The sequence below is a fragment of the Nematolebias whitei genome, chromosome 13, assembly GCF_014905685.2.
Source record: "Nematolebias whitei isolate Nwh7 chromosome 13, NemWhi1, whole genome shotgun sequence".
Classification (NCBI taxonomy): Eukaryota; Metazoa; Chordata; class Actinopteri; order Cyprinodontiformes; family Rivulidae; genus Nematolebias; species Nematolebias whitei.
The window spans coordinates 1,384,921-1,403,032 of NC_056510.1; the positions used below are offsets into that span (position 1 = coordinate 1,384,921).

Below are 18,112 nucleotides of genomic sequence, written 5' to 3' on the forward strand. Positions count from 1 at the left end.
TCAGGACCCTATCAAGATCCTATCAAGACCCCATCAAGACCCCATCAGGACCCCATCAAGACCCCACAAAGACCGCCTGTAACTTTACGTGTCATCATCTCGTGTGAAGGGCTCTAACCAGGTCAAGCTTTAGATCTTTCAGAGTTCAGTTGGAGCTTTGGACCCGAGGACGAAGACCGACACGAGTCTGTCTTTCAATAAAGCTGGTGAAGCTGCAAACGTACAAAAACAGAGAATGACAATCTGGACGCACAAGAAGCTCAAGAGTTACACAAAAAGTGGACTGGTGAGGGAATAGAAGGCGACAGAAAATCAACACAAAGAAAACAGAAAACTAAAGTCCAAATGAAATAAAGATGAACACACACCAGGAAACACATGACGACATCAACAATCTCATGGTTTTACTTCACAAGTGTTGGTTTTAAACTGCTCAGTTAACTTCCGCATTGACGTTTTGTTTGTAAGGGTGGTGCAGTGGTTAGAGTCGTTGCTGCTCAGCTAGAAGTTCACAGGTTTGCCCCCGGTCTTATATGTGTGGGTTTTCTCCTGCAGAAAAAACCCTCTACGTTTGGTTCAGTGGTAACTAAATCATATCGAGGTGAGGGGGAGAGTGGCTGTTTGTCTCTATGTGTCCCTCTGATGGACTGGACACCTGTCCACCTGTCCCCTGCCTCTCACACAGGGACAGCTGGACACCAGCTCCCCATGGCCATAAAACGAGAAGTGTTTAATGAAAGTGGATGTTTGTGTTTGTAACCCACCAAAGAAGAGTTCTGTGGGTTTGGGATCATTTATTTTCATCTGTCAGCAAGCTTAAAAAAATCCTTGAACGTGTTTTATCTTTTAGATAACTAAGAGATGTTGCAAAGGAAAAAAAAAACTAAGTGAATGTTTTTTGTGAATTTCCACAGAGCCAAACTCATAACTCGCATCCACGACAGTGAAGGGAAACCGCAGAGCTTCCAGGTCAGAGCAGACACGACCCAAATCTGATTGTTGTTGGTAGCTGCCACCAAAAGGCAAAACGTGGCCAATAAAGTTCCACTTTGTGTGTGTGTTAGCAAAACATCAATCCATCCATTTTTAGCCAACTCTTCGATGTGGGGTTCCGGGGACCTGGTGCTTTTCTCCAGGGGTCGTTTTCTAGTCAGCCCAATTCAAGATGGCTGCCACAGCTAACTGACATAGCAAACATAAAAATGACTGTGTCAGTTTTACAGATGGCACGGTGTGGTAGTAGCTGAGAATCATTCACAACACACTTAAGACTGCTAACACATCTCACATGGTCAACTCCAAAATTTGACCCAAACTTTTACAACTTTGTTGTTTTTCACCTAAAAATGATTTGAGTTGAAACTTGAGGAATTCTTGCACGTTTATCTCGTAGATTGCCGTCAATATCACAGAAGCCAGGCAACTTGTGGGGGAAAACATTGACCCCAGCGTGGTGATCGAGATTGGCGAAGAAAAGAAACAGACGACGGTCAAAGAGGGAACCAACGCTCCGTTTTACAACGAGGTAAAAACGTTTTTTTCATTTGAACCCTCAGTTTTGGAACAAACTGTTCACTGACCGTCAACCTCCATCTCCTTCCTCCAGTACTTTGTGTTCGACTTCTTCGCCCATAAAGAAATCTTCTTTGACAAAGTCATCAAGCTGACGGTGGGTAAGCGTCGATGGGCATCGTGCGGAAACGTCAGAACAAATATATTTATTCTGTTAGAGTTGTCTTTTTCCATTTCAGACTGTGTGGCTTGTTGATCCGTCTCCCTGCAGGTGGTTCACTCCAAAATGCTGAGGACTTTCTCTGTGGGGTCCTTTAAGTTGGACGCAGGGACGGTCTACAAGCAGCCAGGTCCACCTTTGTCTCACGTGTCCTCTAATCTGTCCAGATGAGCCTAAACCAAGCTCCAATAATCACTTTATTCTGAGGAGTTGTGTGACGACGGTCTTTGTTCTGCCCCCCAGGTCACCAGTTCATCAATAAGTGGGCGATGTTGACCAATCCTGTTGACATCAGCACTGGGGTCAAAGGTTACATTAAGTGTGACGTCAGTGTCTCGGCAAAGGGAGACACCATGCTGCCAGGGCTGAAAGCAAGCGATGCTGAAGAACAGATAGAAAAGTACGACACTGAATGTTGACGATACAGTTAGCAAAGGTTTTCTGGAACGCACCGCAACATATTTAGATTACCATGCACCATCAGACACTCAAAATGTGTCTTTGTGTGAAGAAGATCTGTGTACTACAACTGCACTTTATCGAGACACAACTTTAACTACACAACTGTCGCGTCTCATCCTGGCCTGTGGCAGAGGGTGCTCCAAAATATTTCCTGAATTTACATTAAAATACCATAAATAAAACCTCTGGTACATGAGCTGTAACATTATCAAACATTCATAACTTTGCCTCTCAATGGTGATTGAATAAAACATGTTGAGACGAATCCTAATGCAACATTAATTACAGCAAGTTAACATAAACTTTATGTGAAGAGATGTAGGGAATGTTATACTGAGAGAGCAAACAGCTAACAGCTAACAGCTAACAGCTCAGATAAATCAAACAGGTCTACATATCTGTTTAATTCATTCAATTCAATTCAATTCAATTCAGTTTATTTATACAGGTGCTGGTCATAAAATTAGAATATGATGAAAAAGTTGATTTATTTCAGTAATTACATTCAAAAAGTGAAACTTGTATATTATATTCATTCATTACACACAGACTGATATATTTCAAAGGTTTATTTCTTTTAATGTTGATGATTAGAACTGACAACTAATGAAAACCCCAAATTCAGTATCTCAGAAAATGAGAACATTACTTTAAGACCAATAAAAAAAATACGATTTTTAGAAATGTTGGCCAACTTTAAAGTATGAACATGAAAAGTATGAACATGTTCAGCATCAATACTTAGTTGTTGCTCCTTTTGTCTGGATTACTGCATCAATGCATCGTGGCATGGAGTGGATCAGTCTGTGGAACTGCTCAGATGTTCTGAGAGTCCAGGTTGCTCTGATAGTGGCCTTCAGCTCTTCTGAATTGTTGGCTCTGGTGTATCACATCTTCCTCTTCACAAAACTCCATAGATTTTCCATGGGGTTAAGGTCAGGAGAGTTTGCTGGCCAGTTAAGAACTGGGTTACCATGGTCCTTAAACCAGGTACTGGTAGCTTTGGCACTGTGTGCAGGTGCCAAGTCCTGTTGGAAAATGAGATCTGCATCTCCATAAAGTTGGTCAGCAGCAGGAAGCAGGAAGTCTCTAAAACTTCCTGGTAGATGCTGTGTTGACCTTGAACCTCAGAAAACACCGTGGACCAACACCAGCAGATGACATGGCCAAAGTTATGTTCTCTGATGAAAGTAAATGTTGCATTTCCTTTGGAAATCAAGAGTCTGGAGGAAGAGAGGAGAGGCAAAGAACCCACGTTGCTTGAGGTCCAGTGTCAAGTTTCCACAGTCAGTGATGGTTTGGGGCCATGTCATCTGCTGGTGTTGGTCCACTGTGTTTTCTGAGGTCCAACGTCAACGCAGCCTTTGGAATTACAGGAATGGTTGTAAATTGGTTTTAATCATATCTATCTGATAGATTCCAGTTTGTAAATGTAAATACTAAATCTTCATTGTACACCAAAGTTAGTCATGGAGTTCCTCAGGGCTCAGTGCTTGGGCAATACTCTTTACTTTATATATGCTTCCATTAGGTAAAGTTATTAAACAAAATGGGATAAATTTCCATTGTTATGCTGATGATACACAATTATATTTGTCCATTAAACCCAAGGAATCCAATCAGCTATTTAGACTACAAGCATGTCTTAAAGACATAAAAACCTGGATGACCCTTAATTTTCTCCTGTTGAACAGACAAGACTGAGGTTTTAGTTTTTGGACCTGAGCACCTTAGTAATGAATGTTTCAGTCTTTCTCCCTCCTTAGATGCATTAATCTGTCCTCCAGCTCTAATGTTAAAAATCTTGGTGTTATTTTTGATCAGGACATGTCTTTTATCCCCCACATTAAAAACGTTACTAGAACCTCCTTCTTCCACCTGCGTAATATCACTAACATTAGAAACATCTGATCTAAAGATGATGCAGAAAAACTGGTCCATGCATTTGTCACGTCTAGACTGGACTATTGCAATGGTTTATTATCTGGGTGTCCAAATGCTTCTTTAAAACGTCTTCAGTTGATCCAAAATGCTGCTGCCAGAGTCCAACTATAGGATTTATCAAACAGAAAGTCTTAATCCCAGTCTTCAAACTGGACAATGTGTCAGCCTCACTGACAGAAACTGGAAGTTGGTTCCACAAGAGAGGAGCCTGAGAACTGAAAGATCTTCCTCCCATTCTGCTGCTGGAAACTCTAGGAACCACAAGTAAACCTGCAGTCTGAGAGTGAAGTGCTCTGTTAGGAAAACATGGACCAATAAGATCTGATATATAAGATGGAGCTAGGTTGTTGGGAGCTTTGTTGGTTAGAAGTAAGATTTTGAATTCTATTCTGGATTTGACAGGGAGCCAATGGAGAGAAGCTAAAACTGGAGAGATATGATCTCTCCCAGTAACTGCAGTTAGGGTTGGCTTGTTATGCTGCTATAGACTTAGACTACTAGAGGACAAACTGACCTCATTTCCTTAAATTAATTGTTAAAACTGAATAGTTTTCATTTGATACTATTTCTATCTTAACATGTGATTCTTGACCTGCCATTGTGTATCTGTTCCTACCAAACCCAGCCGGTCAAAGCAGATGGTCTCTTGTCCTGAGCTGGTTCTGCTGGAGGTTTCTTCCTGTTAAAGGGAGTTTTTCTTTCCACTGTCTCCACTGTGCTTGCTCAGGATGGGAGACTGCACCGAAGCCAAGATTCATCTTGTCTGCTGGATTCTTAGATAGAGAACTTTACTAACTGGCTTTTATGTGGATGTTCCTGTAAAGTCCCTGAGACAACTTTGATGTGAACTGGTGCTATAGAAATAAACTGAATTGAATTGAATTGGTCCTGTTAGCAGCGTGCTCCAGTGAAAATGTTAGGGATGTTGATTGAGGGAAGGAGGGTGAGGCAGTCCAGATGGACGATGGAAGTAATGGAAGTACGGTTCCAGACGGGCTGGACGCGCATCGTGCCGGGTCGCCCAACAAGTCTGCTCCTGACAACAAAAGATGACATGAAAAATGTACCAGTTACTGAGCCCACATTTAAATTTTGACCTTTTACTGACTTGAAGCCTCGTCGTCTTTACAGAAACAAACAAACAAACAAACACTTAGAAAATCAACAGCTTAAAGAAAGCTGGGGTTGGTTTGTTTTAGTTGTACTTGAAATATAGACACACAAAAAAATCACTCAGAAATTATGATTCTGTTGCATTTAGATCTGTGTGAAGGTCATTTTACACATTTCATTTTCTCTGTGATCTTACACTCAGGAACTGTTTGTGTAAAACATTTGACCATTTTTCACGTGAAGTTTAGAAGCACCAGTGCACATTTCTCCTGTCAAAGCTACAAGCTCACAGCTGTTTTAACATATTTACCTTAAGAAATGACCTCCATTTAAAAAAAAGTTCAGTTTGACCTTTGGGACTTGTCGTCCAAACAATATGGACGATGAGAACAGAGTCGTAGATTAAATTAGACGTTTCTTCTCTAAGATGTTTGCTCTTCTCTGCTGTTTCTGTCAGGAACTTGTTGATTCCAGAGGGGTTTCCCTCTGAACGACCGTGGGCTCGTTTCTGTGTGAAGGTGTACCGAGCGGAGGGCCTCCCCAGGAACAACTCCAGCATCATGGCCAACGTCACCAAGGCCTTCATCGGAGACAACACGGCCCTCATAGACCCGTATGTTGTGGTCACCTTCTTCAGACAAGTGGTGAGCTGAAAACTGTTCAACGGAGACGATGACCAAGAACACATGCAAACAGTTGTTAAATTACTGCGCTCCTTTCTTCTACATCAAATGATTTTTATTCTCATTAAATGTTTTCATCTCAACAAATCATTGACAATTAACCTATACTATATATATATATATATATATATATATATATATATATATATATATATATATATTTCTACACCATCTATTCTCCTTCCATTCATCCATTTATCCATCTATTCATTGAGTCCATCTACTCATCCATTTGTCTGTCCATTCATCCGACCAAATTTTTTAATGAATATTAAAGAAAACAAGTGCATACATTTAGAAAGTAGTTTTTCTGTAGTGTTTAAAACAAACTTTAGAGTGTTTGCTGAGTAAGATGTCATTTGTGTATTTTAGGGCCGCACGTCCACTCAGAAGTCCACCGCCGACCCGGTGTGGAACGAGCAAATCGTGTTCACCGAGATGTTTCCTCCTTTGTGTCAGAGACTGAAGATCCAGGTCAGAAAGTCTGTGAACTAAATAAAATAATGTCTCCAAATCTGGAAAAATGCTGCCTAATTTAGATTTCTTGCATCAGGTTGTTATTGTAAATAATAACTGGTCCTCAGTTGGTCTACCTGGTAAAATTAGATTATTATTATTTTTGTTGTTTTCCTTGCAGGTCTGGGATGAGGGGAGCGTAAATGATGTCGCCATAGGAACCCATTATTTAGACCTGAGACGCATTTCCAACGAACAAGATGGCGACAAAGGTTAGAGAGATAGAGAGAGGAATGAAAACAGACAGAAGGGCAGGAAGCAACAGAGTCAATGACATCACTCAGCACACTGCTTTGAGTTGTTGGTTCCTCCTGGTAGTTTTCATGTTTCTCTCCATCGTCAGGGTTCTTACCAACATTTGGTCCCGCCTGGATCAACTTGTATGGCTCGGCCCGAAACTACTCTCTGGGCGACGACACAGGAGAGCTCAATGAAGGCATCGGAGAGGGCGTGTCCTACAGGTTTGTGACATTGGAAACAGATTTTACTGAAGGCAAATGTTTTGATGCCAACACCCTCGTGTCTGACTGTGTGGGGTCAGGGGTCGGATCTACTTGGAGCTGACGGTGGAGATCATGTCAGGGGGGGCGGGCTCGGAGTCCAAACTCAGCCGAATGAGCAAACCTGTAAAAGATGCTAAAGCAGCCAAATCTGGAGGGAAGGACGGGAAGACTCCTGCTGTAGGAGGAGGTGGAGGAGGTGCAGGAGGAGCAGCTGATGATGACAAAGGGAAAGCTGGAGCAGCAGATGTTCTGCCTGTGGAATCTCCTCCTGTGGTAAGAATAAAATATATTTTGTGCTCCATAAAAAGATGATGTAGCAAATTTATGTAATCCCACTAAAATAACATTTGTTGAGATTTATTAAGAGTGCCAAAGAATAAACTTTACATCAGTTTTTGTACACCTTGAGAATAACAAACATTCTTCAGAGGACCAAAATATTCCAAGTTTGGACAGAAAAGATGGAGGATTTAAGAGGAGAGTGAAGAAAACCATTCGCCAAGGTCAAAGTCAAGGTCAAGGTTTCTTTATTGTCATTCTCATAATATCTGGTACATGTGGTGGAATGAAACTGTGCACACAGGGTCCCAGTTACATCCAACAAAAGTATAAATTGTAAAGAAAAACAATAATAAGATCTAAGATATGAACTAAGAAATACACTAAACTAAAAATACACCAGGCTCGACTACTGCAACTCCCTGTTTACTGGAATACCCGGCAAAAACCTTCAGAAGCTTCAATATATTCAAAACAGTGCAGCCAGGATTTTATTGAGAGCTCGTAAATTTGAACATATTACACCCATACGCCATAACCTCCACTGGCTTCCTGTCACCTACAGAATTCAGTACAAAATTGCTCTCATCACCATCAGTGTTTATACGGAAATTCACCGGATTATCTGAAGGACCTTCTTGCTCCATATTCATCCACCCGGTCCCTACGATCACAGAACAGTCATCTCCTCCACCTTCCACGAACTAAATTAAGAACCATGGGAGATCGGGCATTCTGTGTGGCTGCCCCCCCGCCTCTGGAACTCCCTCCCTGAATATCTGAGAGCTCCACAATCATTGACTGACTTTAAAGAAGGCTTAAAGACTTTTCTTTTTAAGCAAGCCTATCCTGCCTCCAAATGATTGTATCATTGATTTTATCATTGATTTTAGTTGATTTTATCAATGATTTTTAGTTGATTTTATCAATGATTTTAGTTGATTTTATCATTGATTTTAGTTGAATTTATCACTGACTTTAGTTGATTTTATCTTTGATTTTATCAATGATTTTAGTTGGTTTTATCATTGATTTTAGTTGATTTTATCATTGATTTTAGTTGATGTTAGCATTGACTTTAGTTGATTTCATTATTACTTTAGTTGATTTCATCATTGATTTTAGTTTATTTTATCATTGATTTTAGTTGAGTTTATCATTGATTTTAGTTGATTTTATAACTGACTTTAGTTGATTTTTATCATTGATTTTAGTTGATTTCATCATTGATTTTAGTTGATTTGATCAATGATTTTAGTTGATTTTATCATTTATTTTAGTTGATTTGATCAATGATTTTAGTTGATTTTATCATTGATTTTAGTTGATTTTATCATTGATTTTAGTTGATTTTATCACTGATTTAGTTGATTTTATCTTTGACTTTAGTTGATTTTATCTTTGACTTTAGTTGATTTTATCTTTGATTTTAGTTGCACTTTGTAGCACTTTGAGATTTTTGTTAATGAAAAGTGCATTACAAATTAAATTCATTATTATTATTATTATTATTAAGCACTAGTACAAAAACTATTTGCTGAACAGCAGCACAAATGAGTCTGTGTGAGCAGATGATCATGAATAAACACACCACCAGGAAACAGATGAGCAGCAATATGAAACAGATCAGCAGCAACATAAAACAGATCAGCAGCAATATGAAACAAATCAGCAGCACTATGAAACAGATCAGCAGCAACATGAAACAGAGCAGCAGCAACATGAAACAGATCAGCAGCACCAGGATGTGATTTTTCCCAGTGATTATTCTGGTTAGAGATTCATGAGTCTAACAGCCTCAGGGTAGAAGCTGTTCCTCAGTCTAGTGGTTCTACACTTAATGCTCCTCAACCTCCTTCCTGAGGGGAGCGGGGCAAAAAGTGTGTGTGCTGGGTGAGTGGGGTCCTTCATGATGCAGGTGGCCCTCTTCCTGCATCTGGAGGTGTAGATGTCTGTGATGGTGGGGAGACTGATTCCAACATCTTCTGTGCAGCCTTCACCACTCTCTGCAAAGCTTTTCTTTCTGCAGCTGTGCAGCTTCCATGCACACGTTGATGCTGGAGCACAGGATGCTCTCCACTGCACACCTGTAGAAGGAGGTGAGGACTGAGCTTCCAGACCAGCTCGCCTCAGCCGTCTGAGGAAGTAGAGTCTCTGATGAGCTTTCTTCATCAGGCTGGTGGTGTTGTTGCTCCAGCTGAGGTTGTTGTTCAGGTGCACACCCAAGTACTTGTAGCTGGAGACCACTTCCTCCACCACAGATCCTCCTACATTCAGGGGGTGTAGGTGTGTTTGTTCCATCTGAAATCCACAACCATCTCCTTCTTCTTCTCCACATTGATGTGAAAGTTATTCTCTTTGCACCAGCTCTCCAGGTGTTCCACCTCCTGCCTGTAGATGGACTCATTATTGTTTGTGATACATCCCACCACCATTGTATCGTCTGCAAATTTTACAATGTGACAGCCTGGATGGGTACGTGTGCAGTCATACATAAGCAGAGTGAACAGGAGGGGGCTCAACACACAGCCCTGTGGGGAGCCAGTGCTGAGGATTATGGTGGAGGAGGATAAATTATGGATCTTCAGAGACTGTGATCTGTTGATTAGGAAGTCCAGGACCCAGTTGCAAATGGAGGGGCTTAGTCCTAGTGTGAGTAGTTTGTCCATCAGGGTTTGGGGGATCATGGTGTTGAAGACAGATGTGAAGTCCACAAAGAGCATACGGACATAGAGTCCTTCTGCTCCTGGTGGGTGAGAGCAGTGTGGACCACAGAGGAGATGGTGTCTTCTGTTGATCAATTCTCATGGTATGCATACTGATGAGGGTCCACACTGATGTTGATGGTTGTTTTGATGTGGGTCATGACCAGTCTTTCGAAGCATTTAGCGACTATCACGGTGAGGACTACTGACTGGTAGTCATTCAGACCAGTCACTGTAGAGCTCTTTGGAACTGGGATTATGGATGGATCCTCTGATGGATGGATGGATGGATGGATGGATGGATGGATGGATGGATGGATGGAAGGATGAATGGATGGATGGATGGATTGATGGGTGGTTGGATGGATGGATGGATGGATGAATGGATGGATGGATGGATGAATGGACAGATGGACATTTTAAAAAGCTAAAACCTTAACAGTAAATAAGCAACGAGCAACCAACAAAGGTCACAAATACAACATAAAGCAACACAGCACAACCACTGCTTCACTGAAGGTTCTTAATGACGTTTTTGAAGCACTGGATGCTAAGGATTATTGTGCTGCACTTTTCTTAGACCTGTCTAAAGATTCTGACACTGTGGATCAGAACATCTTGTGTCATAAACTCTCTGAAACTGGTTTCTCAGAACACACTATTGGTTGGTTCTCTAACTATCTCTCAGACCGGAGGCAATGTGTTCAACATAATGGTACTTCCTCCAGTTATTTATCAGTCAACAATGGTGTACCACAAGGCTCAGTCTTAGGACCTACCCTCTTTACAATCTACATACATAATGTAGGTAAAAACATCCCTAATGCATCCATACATTTCTATGCTGATGAAAAAGTTGTTTATTGTCGAGCTAAAACAGTTGCTAAGGCTTTCCAGCTTTTGAAATCTGCATTCAACATCATCCAGACTGATTTGTTTCACCTCAAACTTGTCCTAAATGCCGACAAAACCAAAGGGATGCTTTTTTAAATAGGAAGTTGGTCCCAGCAGTTCTTCCTCTGATTTCATCCTCAAATGGTGTCCCCATTGAGTTTGTTGATTCCTATAAATATTTGGGTATCTTGGTCGACTCACATCTTTCTTTTAAGCTTCATGTGGAAAACTTGGTAAAGAAACTGGAAGTTAAACTGGGTTTCTTTTTCAGAAACAGATCCTGTCTAACCCTGAATGTTAGGAAACACCTTGTATCTGTGACTTTCCTTCCCTCCATTGATTACGGTGACATTATTTACATGAACGCTCCTACAAGAACCCTGCAGATGTTGGATGCTGCAGATGTTGGATGCTGCAGATGTTGGATGCTGCAGATGTTGGATGCTGTCTATCATGGTGCACTAAGATTCATAACTGGCTGTGATTATTGTACCCACCACTGCACCCAGTATTCACTGGTTAACTGGACATCATTAACTTCATACAGACTCTCCCACTGGTACATTTTCATCTTTAAATCACTTCCTGGTCTGCTGCCTTCATACATCTCCTCCTACATGTCTCTGTGTGAGTGCAGCTACAGCGTGCGCTCTCAGGACATTATTACCTGCAGTGTTCCCTTAATGAGGACTGAACTAGACAAAAGGACCTTCTCCTACTCCGCTCCTGTTTCTTGGAATATCTTACAAAAAGATCTGAAGCTCTCGACCTTTGACCTCTCTAAGTGGTTTTAAGAATCTGTTGGACTCCTGACAGGGACCAATGCAGACATGTTCCTGTTTTTAGTTTTCTACATTCGACTTAGAATCTAGATGTTTTTTGTTACTTTTCTTTTCTTTTTACTTTTCTTTTTTTTAGACATCCTACTTGTTAAAAAAAAATTGTATGACTTTTTATAACTGTTTATTTTTGTTGCTGTTGTCCATTGTTGTCATCATTCTTTATTAAATCAGGTCTCTCTTGTAAATGAGTCCTCGAGGCTCAATGGGATTTACCTGTAGAAATAAAGGTTGAATTGTGTTGTTTCATTTACAGCTAGCATGAGTCTGTATCTTACGGTAGTATCTGGCTATTCTACACTTTCTCATGTCAAAAACTAAACCCATGAGTTTGAAAACCCATACCTAGTTTTGGAGTTTGTCAACAAGAATCCAGACATGGAGCTCATTGTGTGGGTCTGTCTTCAGCAGATTATGGTGTTAGTGTTTGTTAGTTACAATCATATTTGTAAAACTCACTTAAACACGGTGTGTGTGCAGCCGACTGAAGATGACTGTGAGAGTTTCATGCTGTTCGGTGCAATCTTTGAAGCCACCATGATCGACCGGAAGATCGGCGACAGGCCCATCAGTTTTGAGTTCTCCCTGGGTGAGTCACTGTCGACACTTTTAAAACAAAAAAGCTTTTCACACACAGTCACAAACACAAACATAAAATGTCAGTGAAATACATATTTTCCTTGTTAAACCCACTTTTATGTATTATCATCTGTCAGTTGATGGACCACTGACACCTCTCTGCTTCGATTCCTCCTTCAGGTAACTTTGGTAATGTTCTGGAGTCTGCAGCTCATCCGAGTGCCACGAGTCCTGCTGTGACTCGGAGGAGAAAAGCTCTAGACATCCCGGACAGCAGCGATGTGAGTGGCTTATCCCCTCCTGGCTCCTATCCTGTTGGTTCCTCCACCCTCCTCCTGCCCAAAGACCCATCAGACTCCAGCATGAGTTGCAAGTCCACCACCCCCCCAGAGAGACCTCAGATCGTGGAAGGAAACAGGTTGAGTTGTTTAAACTTGTTTTCTTTACTTCATCCACGTTCTCTCAGGGGCATCAGGGAAAGTTTTACACTGACTGGTCCTTTAAGTAGCCCACACCGTTGTAGTCTATGATAACCACATGGACATCAGTCGGGTTCCTAAACTGATAAATCAGTTTATGTATCTAACATTGTGCCAAGAGCAGCAAAGGCTGATTCATGACGTGATTCAGCCTTCACTTGCAATGAGATGTGATTCAATATGACTTGTCATTCATCACAACTGCCAGGCAAAGGATGAGCCTCATCCTGTCAAACCAGAAGCTAACAATTGGGGAAACATCCATCCATCCATTTTCTTCCGCTTATCCGGGGTTGGGTCGCGGGGGTAGCAGCTTAAGTAGGGAGGCCCAGACTTCCCTCTCCCCAGCCACTTGGGCCAGAACCTCCAGGGTAATCCCAAGGCGTTCCCAGGCCAGCCGAGAAACATAGTCCCTCCAGCGTGTCCTGGGTCTTCCTCTGGATCTCCTCCCAGTGGGATGTGCCCGGAACACCTCACCAGGGAGGTGTCCAGGAGGCATCCTAACTATAGATGAGGGCAGGAACATAGATCGACCGGTAAATTGAGAGCTTCGCCTTTTGACTCAGCTCTCTCTTCACCACAACAGATGGGTACAGCACCCACTTCACTGCTGACGCTGCACCTATCCGCCTATCAATCTCACGCTCCATTTTTCCCTCATTCGTGAACAAGACCCGAGATACTTGAACTCCTCCACCTGGGGCAGGACCTCCTCCCTGACCTGGACAGGACACTCTACCCTTTTCTGGCTCAAGACCATGGCCTTGGATTTGGAGGAACTGATCCTAATCCCGGCCGCATCACACTCGGCTGCGAGCTGCTCTAGCGAAAGCTGAAGATCACAACTTGATGAAGCCAATAGGACCACATCATCTGCAAAAAACAGAGAAGCGATCCTAAGGCCACCAAAACAGATCCCCTCAACACCTTGGCTGTGCCTAGAAACTCTGTCCATAAAAGTTATGAACAGAATCGGTGACAAAGGACAACCTTGGCGGAGTCCAACTCTCACTGGGAACGAGCCCGACTTACTGCCGGCAATGCGGACCAAGCTCTGACACCGGACATACAGGAACCTAATAGCCCGTAGCAAAGGACCTGGTACATCATACTCCCAGAGTACCCCCCACAGGGCTCCCCGAGGAACGCGGTCGAATGCCTTCTCCAAGTCCACAAAGCACATGTAGACTGGTTGGGCAAACTCCCACACACCCTCCAGGACCCTGCTGAGGGTGTAGAGCTGGTCCAGGTTTCCACGACCAGGACGAAAACCGCACTGCTCCTCCTAAATCCGAGGTTTGACTATCCGACAGACCCTCCTCTCCAGAACCCCTGAATAGACCTTACCAGGGAGGCTTAAGAGCGTGATTCCCCTGTAGTTGGAACACACTCTACGGTCCCCCTCTTTGAATAGGAGGACCACCACCCCAGTCTGCCAACCCAGGGGAACTGCCCCCGATGTCCACGCAATATTGCAGAGTCATGTAAGCCAACACAACTCCACAACATCCAGAGCCTTTAGGAACTCTGGGCAAATCTCATCCACCCCTGGGGCCTTGCCACCGAGGAGCTTTTTAACCACCTCGGTGACCTCAGCACCAGAGATTGGAGAGCCCAACCCAAAGTCCCCAGGCTCCGCTTCCTCAGTGGAAGATGCCAGTGGGATTAAGGTCTTCTAGTACTCCAACCAACGACATCCTGGGTTGAGGTCAGCAGCATATCATCTCCACTATAAATAGTGTTGGTGGCATACCGCTTCCCCCCCGAGATGCCAAATGGTGGACCAGAATCGTCTCGAAGCCGTACAGAAGTCATTTTCTATGGCCTCTCCGAACTTCTCCCATGCCCGGTTTTTGCCTCAGTGACCACCCAAGCCGCATTCTGCTTGGACTGCCGGTACCATCAGCTACTTCTGGGGTCCCACTGGCCAAAAAGGCCCAATAGGACTCCTTCTTCAGCCTGACAGCATCCCTCACCGCCAGTGTCCACCACCGGGTTCGAGGGTTACCGCCGCGACAGGCACCGACAACCTTGTGGCCACAGCTTTGATAAGCTGCCTCAACAATAGAGGTGCGGAACATGGCCCACTCGGACTCAATGTCCCCCGCCTCCCCCGGAACATGTTCGTAGCTCTCCCGGAGGTGGGAGTTGAAGCTCCGTCTCATGGGAGACTCTGCCAGACGTTCCCAGCAAACCCTCACAATACGTTTGGGTCTTCCAGGTCTGCCCGGCATCCTCCCCCACCATCGGAGCCGACTCACCACCAGGTAGTGATCAGTGGACAGCTCTGCCCCTCTCTTCACCCAAGTGTCCAAGACATGCGGCCGCAGATCAGATGAGACAACAACAAAGTCGATCACTGAACTGTGGCCTAGGGTGTCCTGGTGCCAAGAGCAATTGAAAAATAAGAGAGATACCCACTTTCATTTTGGGGTGTCGCTGCATCTAGGCCTAATTAAGTTCAGTATGAAAAAGTGAGTTGCCACATCAATATCCAAGATGGCTACCACCACGTATCTATGTAAACTGACCACCTCTATCATTTGAGGAAACAAAGCTTTCCAGTTTTTATATTGCTTCAAAGTGTAGTTTCCTCAAATGACTGGATGGCCTAAGATAAATCTGCGGGGTCAAGCCCCCCATCACCCCCCCCCCCCCCCTGCTTCTACAGGTGCATCTAAAAAATTAGGTTTTCTTCTTTCAGCTGTTCCTTCTTCAGGGTCTCCACAGTGAACTAACTCACACGAAAACTTGGCGAATCTACAGGAGGTAACCTACAGGAAGTATTCTACAGAAGGTAACCTACAGGAAGTAATCTACAGGAGGTAACCTGCAGGAAGTAATCTACAAGAAGTAATCTAGTGGTAATCTACAGGAGTTAATCTACAGGAGGTAATGTAGTGGTAATCTACAGTAAGTAATGTACAGGAGATAACATACAGGAAGTAATCTACAGGAGGTAATCTAGTGGTAATCTACTAGAGGTAATCTACATGAAGTAATCTACAGGAGGTAACCTACAGGAAGTAATATACAGGAGGTAGCCTACAGGAAGTAATCTACAGGAAATAATCTATATAAGGTAGTTTACAGGAAGTACTCTACAGGAGGCAACCTACAGGAAGTAATCTACAGGAAGTAATCTACAGGAGGTAACCTACAGGAAGTATTCTACAGAAGGTAACCTACAGGAAGTAATCTACAGGAGATAATCTACAGGAAGTAATCTACAGGAGGTAACCTACAGGAAGTAATCTACAAGAAGTAATCTAGTGGTAATCTACAAGAGGTAATCTACAGGAAGTAATCTACAGGAGTTAATCTACAGGAGGTAATCCACCATCCAAGACTAAAAGCAACAAGATCCATGAACCTCAAAGTCTTCAGTCAAAGCCCCAGCTCTGTGGTGCACCAGCTTCTTATAATCTACTGTTGTAGTTCAGCATACTCAGATAAAACATACAGACTCCTCCTACTGCAGGACCAGGAAAGTTCTATCTTATCTAACTTATGTCTCAGAGGACCAGCTGGTAGTACCTGTACCTGTACCTGTTCTCATACGGGTACGGTGGATCAGTGATCAGTTCCTGCTGATACATGTGAGCAGATGAAGACTCATCGCTCCATCAGATGTTTGTGTCTCATTAATATGGTCTCCTATAAAAGTTGGAGCGTTCTTCAAGTTTCTACTTCTCATCCTGCCGGGTCTCCTAACAGCCTCCTGCTGTTCTTAGACTCATATAAGGACACGTATCGTTTATCACTGCATGTTTCTGGGTTTAAAAGGGAATAACTCTGTGTGTGTGTGTGTGACTACATTCAGACACTACATGTTTTTACCGCTGGAGAAGAAGAAGCCCTGTGTTCACATCCTGAGTCACTGGGAGGACAGAACCTACCGGCTGTACAACTCCAACATGCTGGAGAATATGGCCATACTGTTTGTGAGTACTTTAACACACACACGCACGCACGCACACGCACGCACTCTCTCACACACACGTGCACACACACGCGCACACACGCGCACGCACACACGCACACATGCACGCACACATGCACACACACATGCACGCACACACCCACCCACACTGTGAGTTGTTACAACCTCAATTCCATAACATGTTGGGAAGTGTTTAAAATGTGAATAAAACCTGAATACAATCATTTTTAAAGATCATCAACATAAACTTTATTCACAGCAGAACACAGTAACAATATTAAATGTTTAAATTGGGCCGTGCTGTCAGAAAGGATGAGGTCATTTTGAAATTGATGGACAGTTAAGATAAGAAGAACTTTATGGATCCTGCAGGAAATTGTTGTGCCAGAGTTTCAGTACAAAGGAACAGACACAAGGAATCACACAAGATATAAAAAATAACAGAAAATATAAAAATAACATCAATTAAGTTCTAAACAGGTGCAGACAGAAACATTAGTTTATTTTGGTGCAGGATTAATTTTATTGTCCTGTGTGAAGAAAAGACGAGGAGTTGAACAGTTAGAAGGACTTCCTGTGTTGTTCTGTGGAGCATGGATATGGACAAACACGAACCTGCAGCTTCAGGTGATGAACTCACCTGTTAGAGACCAGCAGCTGACCCAGACCATCTGAAGAGCAGAGAGGTGGACTTCACCAGAACCAGAACCCCTCAACAGTTCTTTATCGGAAGTGGTCTGAACATGATAAGATCCAGCATGGAGACAGAGTCTGAGGACATCTTACTGTGGACGTCTCATGGAGGACAAAGGGTTTGACATTCACATGATGCTGGGCTGGCAGGTTGGAGTAGACAGTAGATAAGCTTTCATTAAGAGGTCACCTTTGACCTTTGACCCTGTGACCTTAAAATCACTTCAGCTAAATCTTGACCCACGAGGACTCTACAGACAGATGGACAGACGGTGTCTGGACATAACGTCTCCTCTTAGGACGGGTTTCTAAAATGGAAACGTATTGTGTGTAAAGTCGTGTCATCGTTTGTGCATAAAGTCAATAAACTTGTAGCTTTGCTGGAGCTTGGGCTGAACGCAGGATTGATCTCGTTTCATTTTCATCTCACAGCCTTTTTAAACCTTAATAAAACCGTTTCAACATTTCATGTTCACTGCGTTGCTCTGGAACACGATGCAAACCAGATTATTCTGCTTTTATTCACATTTGACGTCAAGTCCCAACTTTTCCAGAGCTCAGCTTGTGTTTGTGGGATCCAGATTTGAACAACCCACTTTGATGAGCTGTTTGTTTGTTTGTTTGTGTTCTGCAGGAGGAGGGAGTGAGCAGTGCAGCCAAGCTTCACACGAAGTTGGACTCAGCAGCTGAGTCGACTCTCAGAGCTGCCCTCAGAGACTTTGCTTCAGATGCCAGGTAATAACCACGA

The 18,112-nt window shown here is 43.1% G+C and overlaps 1 protein-coding gene across 1 annotated transcript in view; it reads left to right on the forward strand.

The window, feature by feature from the left end:
- The window catches only part of fer1l6 (fer-1 like family member 6), a 101,165-nt gene that overhangs the window by 2,590 nt on the left and 80,463 nt on the right, over positions 1 to 18,112 (forward strand). The window contains exons 3-16 of the mRNA XM_037687125.1: positions 915 to 969; positions 1,394 to 1,525; positions 1,607 to 1,669; positions 1,784 to 1,862; positions 1,976 to 2,132; positions 5,709 to 5,895; positions 6,307 to 6,408; positions 6,572 to 6,662; positions 6,794 to 6,911; positions 6,992 to 7,226; positions 12,151 to 12,259; positions 12,430 to 12,667; positions 16,552 to 16,672; positions 17,999 to 18,099. Coding sequence (XP_037543053.1) covers positions 915 to 969; positions 1,394 to 1,525; positions 1,607 to 1,669; positions 1,784 to 1,862; positions 1,976 to 2,132; positions 5,709 to 5,895; positions 6,307 to 6,408; positions 6,572 to 6,662; positions 6,794 to 6,911; positions 6,992 to 7,226; positions 12,151 to 12,259; positions 12,430 to 12,667; positions 16,552 to 16,672; positions 17,999 to 18,099 — 1,788 coding nt within the window. The remainder of the gene's footprint in view (positions 1 to 914; positions 970 to 1,393; positions 1,526 to 1,606; positions 1,670 to 1,783; positions 1,863 to 1,975; positions 2,133 to 5,708; positions 5,896 to 6,306; positions 6,409 to 6,571; positions 6,663 to 6,793; positions 6,912 to 6,991; positions 7,227 to 12,150; positions 12,260 to 12,429; positions 12,668 to 16,551; positions 16,673 to 17,998; positions 18,100 to 18,112) is intronic.